This window comes from Salvia splendens, chromosome 18 (assembly GCF_004379255.2).
Source record: "Salvia splendens isolate huo1 chromosome 18, SspV2, whole genome shotgun sequence".
Taxonomy (NCBI): Eukaryota; Viridiplantae; Streptophyta; class Magnoliopsida; order Lamiales; family Lamiaceae; genus Salvia; species Salvia splendens.
In genome coordinates, this window is record NC_056049.1 from 3,841,441 (window position 1) to 3,847,989 (window position 6,549).

Consider the following 6,549-nt stretch of genomic DNA (forward strand, 5'->3'; position numbering starts at 1 on the left):
TTATTGGACTCAGTTGGATCCGATAAATTAAATAAATAACATAAAATCCAGTCCGTGATAAATAAATTGCGGACTGCACAAATTAGCATTAAAAAGTAATTTAGGGTTCACAAATTAGGTTTAGAAAAACGGGGCGTTACAATACTTTATTCTTGAACCCTCTCTATCTTATTATCCACCTACCACAAAGGTCCACAACAACAACAAAGGTCCCACAATGAATAAAAAAATCATTAAAAATAAACCTAGCAATATACCAATTTCTTTTTTCTTTTACCTACTATATGGAATAGTACATTTCATTCAATGTTATACTCCTATATCAGTCTATGAGAAATATATTGCACATTGAAGATCAGAACCACACTTAAATTCGTATTGAGAGAATAAATTTTGTAATACTCTTAATAAATTAAAATTGAGCTATCTTGATAAACACGAAAGGAGAAGAAAAAATCTTAAATTTATACGCAGTGATATGTGTAGGGTATAATGGCAAGTAAAATTAAAAGCACAAAACCCTAATTCCACTTAAAAAAAATAAATAAAATAAACTCATGCTCATCACCAAATCTTAATCACGTGCATACGGTGAAATTCCAAAAACATCCTCCACCCAACAACTATCCGTTCCTGGCGGACCTTCCGAGGACACATTTACCCCTTGTGAAATCAAATAAAGACAAAGAAATCACAGAGAAAAGGCTCTCAACTCCGAAAGATCGGAAGCCTGGTCACTCCCAAGTAAAAGTGTGTACACGAACCATTTACTCTCTTTTCCATGGCCGCTGCTGCAGTTGTTTCCAACGGCAATCACGCCGCCGTTCAAGCTCCGTCCACCGGCCGCTTCGCCTCTGGTTACAGCGAAGTACAGAACAGCCGCCTCGATCACTCTCTCCCCCTTCCTTCCGTTCTCAAAAGCTCCTTGAAAGTTGTCGACGGTCCTCCTAGCTCCGCCGCCGGAAATCCAGGTAAACACTCGTGTATACGTGTTATATAAGTGTTGAATTTGCTTATTTATTGAGTGGAGATTTTTTCTGATCTGGTTGGTGGAACTGCTTGGAATGAAGTTTTGAATATTATTGTGGATTTGTTGGTTGTTTCGATATGTTTGGGCGGAATTTAGTGGTGTGATCTGAAGATTATTGTTGCTGTTATACTCTGCTGCATTGTGGAAACTGGATCCGTGTGATCTGGATCGATTAGCTCTGATTTTCCAACTTACATTAGGTTTTAGATTGTTTTTGTATGTGTGTGTGTTTGATTTTATTTTAGGCGAGTTTTCTAGTAAACTTTGTGATTTGTTTATTAAATTTTGGAGTATGGTTAGCTGATTGGCGATAGATTTAGGATTTATCTGATATTTCCTATGATTTTTGGAGTGTGATTTAGCTGATTATACGATGAGGCTATTGAGTCGAAGTTGAGTGAATGTGCATTGAATTAGATAATCCGGTAGTGTAGTTTGTACTAATACAGCTGGTGGATCGATATGCAGATGAGATTGCAAAATTGTTTCCTTGTCTTTTTGGACAACCATCAGTAAACATGGTACCAGGAGATTCTGCTGGTGAACTGGCGCCCAAAGCATTGAAGATTGGTGTGGTTTTGTCCGGAGGACAAGCCCCTGGAGGGCACAATGTTATTTCTGGAATTTTTGGTTAGTGGTTGAGTTGTTTGATAAATGCTATATGAAGATATATACTCCATTGGTATAATTTATACGTGTATATGGATTGTAGATTACCTGCAGGATCGTTGCAAAGGGAGCACGTTGTATGGATTCCGTGGCGGGCCAGCTGGGATTATGAAGGGCAAGTACGTAGTGCTGACCCCTGAGTATATCTATCCTTACAGAAACCAGGTACCTCCCACCTCTCAACTGTCATCATCTCGTGTATTCACTTCATTTGATTTTTCGAAATTAAGCGTATACATTCCTTACCGCACCCTTATTCCAGTGAGAATGGTGTTTATCCATCATTTTTTTCATACCGAATGAGATTCTCTCATGACTGACCTGAGTTTTTATTCAAACGCCACCTTGTATGCTAAAATTGCTAATGTTGTGAAACGCCTCGACACATTTTCTTGTTGAGTAACATTTTCATCCAATAGCTGTCCTGAACTCAAATAAGTTGGTCCATAAATATGGTTATTAACATCAAATGATTGTACAGAATCTTGATCTAAGTCTCTTATTATATCATTCAGGGTGGATTTGATATGATTTGCAGTGGGAGAGACAAAATTGAGACTCCGGAACAGGTAACATTTTATTTTTTGCATATGCATACTGTAACACTGAAAGCCTTTTGTCTGAAGGCCTGAAGCTAATGGAAGCTTAATCTTTCCATTTCAGTTTAAACAAGCTGCAGATACAGCAGTTAAGCTTGATCTAGATGGTCTTGTAGTTATTGGTGGAGATGATTCAAACACAAATGCCTGCCTTCTGGCGGAAAATTTTCGGTACACTACTACACCCTGACTCCTGCATATCAGAGTTGTTTTAGTTTATGATTTTCCTCCTAACTACTAAGTAACTTAATGTGATTTCCTCCTTAACTTTTCAGAAGCAAAAACTTGAAAACCAGAGTTATTGGATGTCCGAAGACCATTGATGGTGATCTAAAAAGTAAAGAGGTGCCAACAAGTTTCGGGTTTGATACTGCATGCAAGGTAATTTATATTTGAACTTCGTATATGCAAGGTTATTTATTTTCTAATTTTTCTCCAATAAAAGACACTAGCAGGAAGCTACTGGAACTAAGTTTTGTGATTGTGTTTCGACTAAGCCTTTTCAGGTTGTCAATTTGTCATAGTTGTGCTCAACAATTGTCTAGCATATATGGCTAGGTTTTTGGAGTATCATATCACACTTCTAGTACAAAGTTCTGTCTAGCTAATTACTCCATATTTTCTTCCTTTCCAGCTATGACAATCCTTGTACAAGACCTAAAATTATAATATTATGTCCATCCATCTATTAATATCTATCCATATATGGTTATATGTATTATGTTCTCTTGTATATCTAGCACTTGTTCTATGGGGTAGCAAATTCTTTCTGAATAGCAATGCACTTTTTTCGTGGCAACTTTTTAGTGATCGCAGAAATGATCCCAAATGTTCTGACATTCTACACTTCTGCAGATTTATGCTGAGATGATTGGCAATGTCATGGTGGATGCTCGTTCAACTGGAAAATACTATCACTGTAAGGAATTGAATCTGTAATGTGTCAGAAGCTAATTTAGTGTGCTATGTTTCTTTCCTACCTAGTTGGGTATTTGGGTTGGCATCTATTTGGATATGGTAGTGTAGAATACCTTATTCTATTTCCTTTATCCCATTCTAGAGAATGAATCATTATCATATTATTTTCTAAAGAATTTCTTTGTTATCTTTTATTTCTAGAACATTTTGATATTGTTTAACCAACATCATTCATGAACTTTACAATCTCTCATGTTGCTCTTGACCACAAAACTGGAGAAAGGCATAATAGGGCATAATAGGTGTAACTGCACTACACTAGACTTAAAGTATCTACACCAATGGAATAATTAGATCATTGGAGCTTATAGGCTGCAAGTTTTTTTTATCATAATGCTAGAGATAGCATTTGAAGCCTTGTTCTCTTATCGATGACAGTATAATGAATTTATAATATTGTAATCTTTTTTCTTATTCTTGAACTGCGAAGTAATTTTTCTCATTCTATGCAGTTGTTCGACTTATGGGGCGTGCTGCGTCTCATATTACTTTGGAGTGTGCCTTGCAAACTCATCCTAATGTCACTCTAATTGGTGAAGAGGTAATGTAGGCTTATTGTGACTCATGTCTTGCTTATGCTATATGACTCATACCAGAACTTATCTTGTTTAATGAGACATGACAAATATGAATTTTGTCCAAAGTGAAAATTGTAAGCAAAAAGTGTAAATCTTCTAAAGCACCAGCAAACTACTCCACAACTAACTTGATCTCCATTCACACTTCATGCATTGCATTTTTCTTTGCATAAATAACTTTGCCTCTCATATATAAATCCGAATCTTGATATCTTTGTACATGAAATTGGTCTGCCGCTCTTTCACAAAATTTGGTTAATCATATTATATGTTTAGTGTGGTCACAAGCATAGATCAAGTGCAAGGTATATAGTTTTTAACAAAAAATCCAATGATCACCCTTCCCGTCACACACACACAAAAGGAGAGAGTGAGAGATACTTGCCTTGCAGCCTGATACAAGTGTATTGCATTGCATAGCAATTCATCATCTTACAGTTCCCATTGCTTTCATTACACCAAAATGAGTTGCCACTTTACAAGTTCTATTTTGCTTCAGGTTGCTGCTAAAAAACAAACCCTTAAAAATGTCACTGACTACATTGCGGATGTGATCTGCAAACGTGCCGAATTTGGCTATAACTATGGTGTTATACTCATCCCTGAAGGGCTTATTGATTTTATTCCAGAGGTAAAATTATTTTTAATCTGTTCAAAGTTAGCTTCTTTATGGTTATACTTTCACAAATAAACTATTGGGTCTGTTTTTTTATCAGATTTACCTTGTCTTCACTTATTGTTGATTTGACTAATTCATATCTCATTGCAGGTTCAGCAGCTCATTTCAGAACTGAATGAGATTTTGGCCCATGACGTAGTTGATGAAGCTGGCATTTGGAAAAAGAAACTCACTCCTCAGTCTCTTGAGCTCTTTGATTTTCTACCCCAAGCTATCCAAGAGCAATTGATGCTTGAGAGAGATCCACACGGAAACGTCCAGGTACAGTTCTTACATAATGCTTTGAGGTACCATATTACAGCAGTAGTTGGGAATGTATGTTAATGTTATACTATGTTTGTACACATCCAGGTCGCCAAAATTGAAACTGAGAAAATGCTTATTCAAATGGTTGAAACTGAGTTGGAGGTGAGGAAGCAAGCTTCTGCATACAAAGGTCAATTCAAAGGGCAGTCACATTTTTTCGGGTACCTCTCGTTTCTCTTGCTCTTATCTTTCTCAGTTGATGACGAGTTAAAAGACTAGATTGTTACATGAGATATCCGAACCAGTTATACTTATATCTCTTCTTGATTCCGACCTCCCAGATATGAAGGAAGATGTGGTTTACCATCTAATTTTGATGCCACATACTGCAATGCCTTGGGTTATGCTGCTGGTGTATTGCTTCATAGTGGGAAAACTGGATTGATATCCTCGGTATGTACTTCTACTTGTACTTATTAATGAATCTGTTGAAGTGGTAATCCAATGTTTCCCTTTCTGCTTTCTTCGTTTCTTTACAGGTCGGAAACTTGGCTGCCCCTGTGGCTGAATGGACTGTCGGTGGAACAGCGCTGACCTCCCTAATGGATGTCGAAAGGAGACATGGTATGCCTTTGGTTTTCTATTTTACCATAGTTGTAAGTCAAGTAATCTTAAAACTATATTCCTGTTGCAGGTAAGTTCAAGCCAGTGATAAAGAAGGCAATGGTTGAGCTGGAAGGTCTTACCTCTTTCTGCAACTCTTTTTTTTTTTTTTTTTTTTCTGTATTGATATTCTAGAAATGTTTTAGATGAGTTGGACATGTCTGAAATTTAGTGGATGAATAATTGTTTCAGGTGCCCCATTCAAGAAATATGTGTCTATGCGGGAGGAGTGGGCTCTTAAAAACCTATACATTAATCCTGGTACGTTTGTCTGAATTAGTTTTTCTGATCACCACTTTTCTTTAAAACCAAATTCAGACAAATAACATTGTATGCTTTGTTACCATGAATTACACAGGACCGATTCAGTTTGTGGGCCCAACAGCTGATAAAGTGAATCACACCTTATTGCTGGAACTCGGCTATCAAATATAAATGTGTGACCTCTGCTGCTGTCCCTGAATTCCCTTCTCATCAGAGGATTAGTTTCTTATAATTGGCATTGTTTTTTATAGACAGGTAGATGAATAATTTATCTTCGACATTTAATGTCCGAAAATGGTTGGCACGTAAAAGAATTTTATGAATATTTTTGGTGGTTTAGTGGTGTTATCTGGCATGCCCCAGCATTTTATGTAATCAAGTAAAATGTCTGGGGAGAGCGAGTGGGGGAGGTGAGGGGGACGAAAGTTCTAAGAGGTGAGGAATTTACAAGTTTTTAAATGAGTTTACAAGTTCTAAGAGATGAGGAATTTACTTTACTAGTTTTTTAATGAGTTTACAAGAGATGGTATAGGTGAGATTTGATATGGTATACGAATTATCATAGTACATAGTAGTACCTTATTGAAAATATCGATATGCATTATCATACCTTTACTTTAAAGATTTTTTTTGGTATGCTAAATTTTTGGTAAAATATTTTTAATATCGTTACCACACTGATTTTTCTACGGAAACCTAGTACATAGTATATTGTATATCGTATTCTCATGGACTCATATTATACCGAATTTTAGTATGGCATATCGTATATTGTCAAACCAAAATCTTGTTTCGTATAATGTATGTCCATATGTTTGGTATGGTATGAAAATTTGTTATATA

The 6,549-nt window shown here is 36.4% G+C and overlaps 1 protein-coding gene across 1 annotated transcript; it reads left to right on the forward strand.

Annotated features, from left to right (window-relative positions):
* Positions 1-693: 693 nt before the first annotated feature.
* On the forward strand, positions 694-6,045 carry LOC121775866 (pyrophosphate--fructose 6-phosphate 1-phosphotransferase subunit beta-like). Its single transcript, XM_042172944.1, has 16 exons — positions 694-971; positions 1,499-1,660; positions 1,743-1,864; positions 2,215-2,268; positions 2,363-2,469; positions 2,574-2,679; positions 3,154-3,217; positions 3,729-3,817; positions 4,354-4,485; positions 4,624-4,794; positions 4,885-5,000; positions 5,121-5,232; positions 5,319-5,403; positions 5,474-5,518; positions 5,635-5,703; positions 5,801-6,045. Exons 1-16 carry the CDS (start codon positions 782-784, stop codon positions 5,875-5,877), a joined length of 1,701 nt encoding a protein of 566 aa, XP_042028878.1. The 5' UTR covers positions 694-781; the 3' UTR covers positions 5,878-6,045.
* Positions 6,046-6,549: the final 504 nt, after the last annotated feature.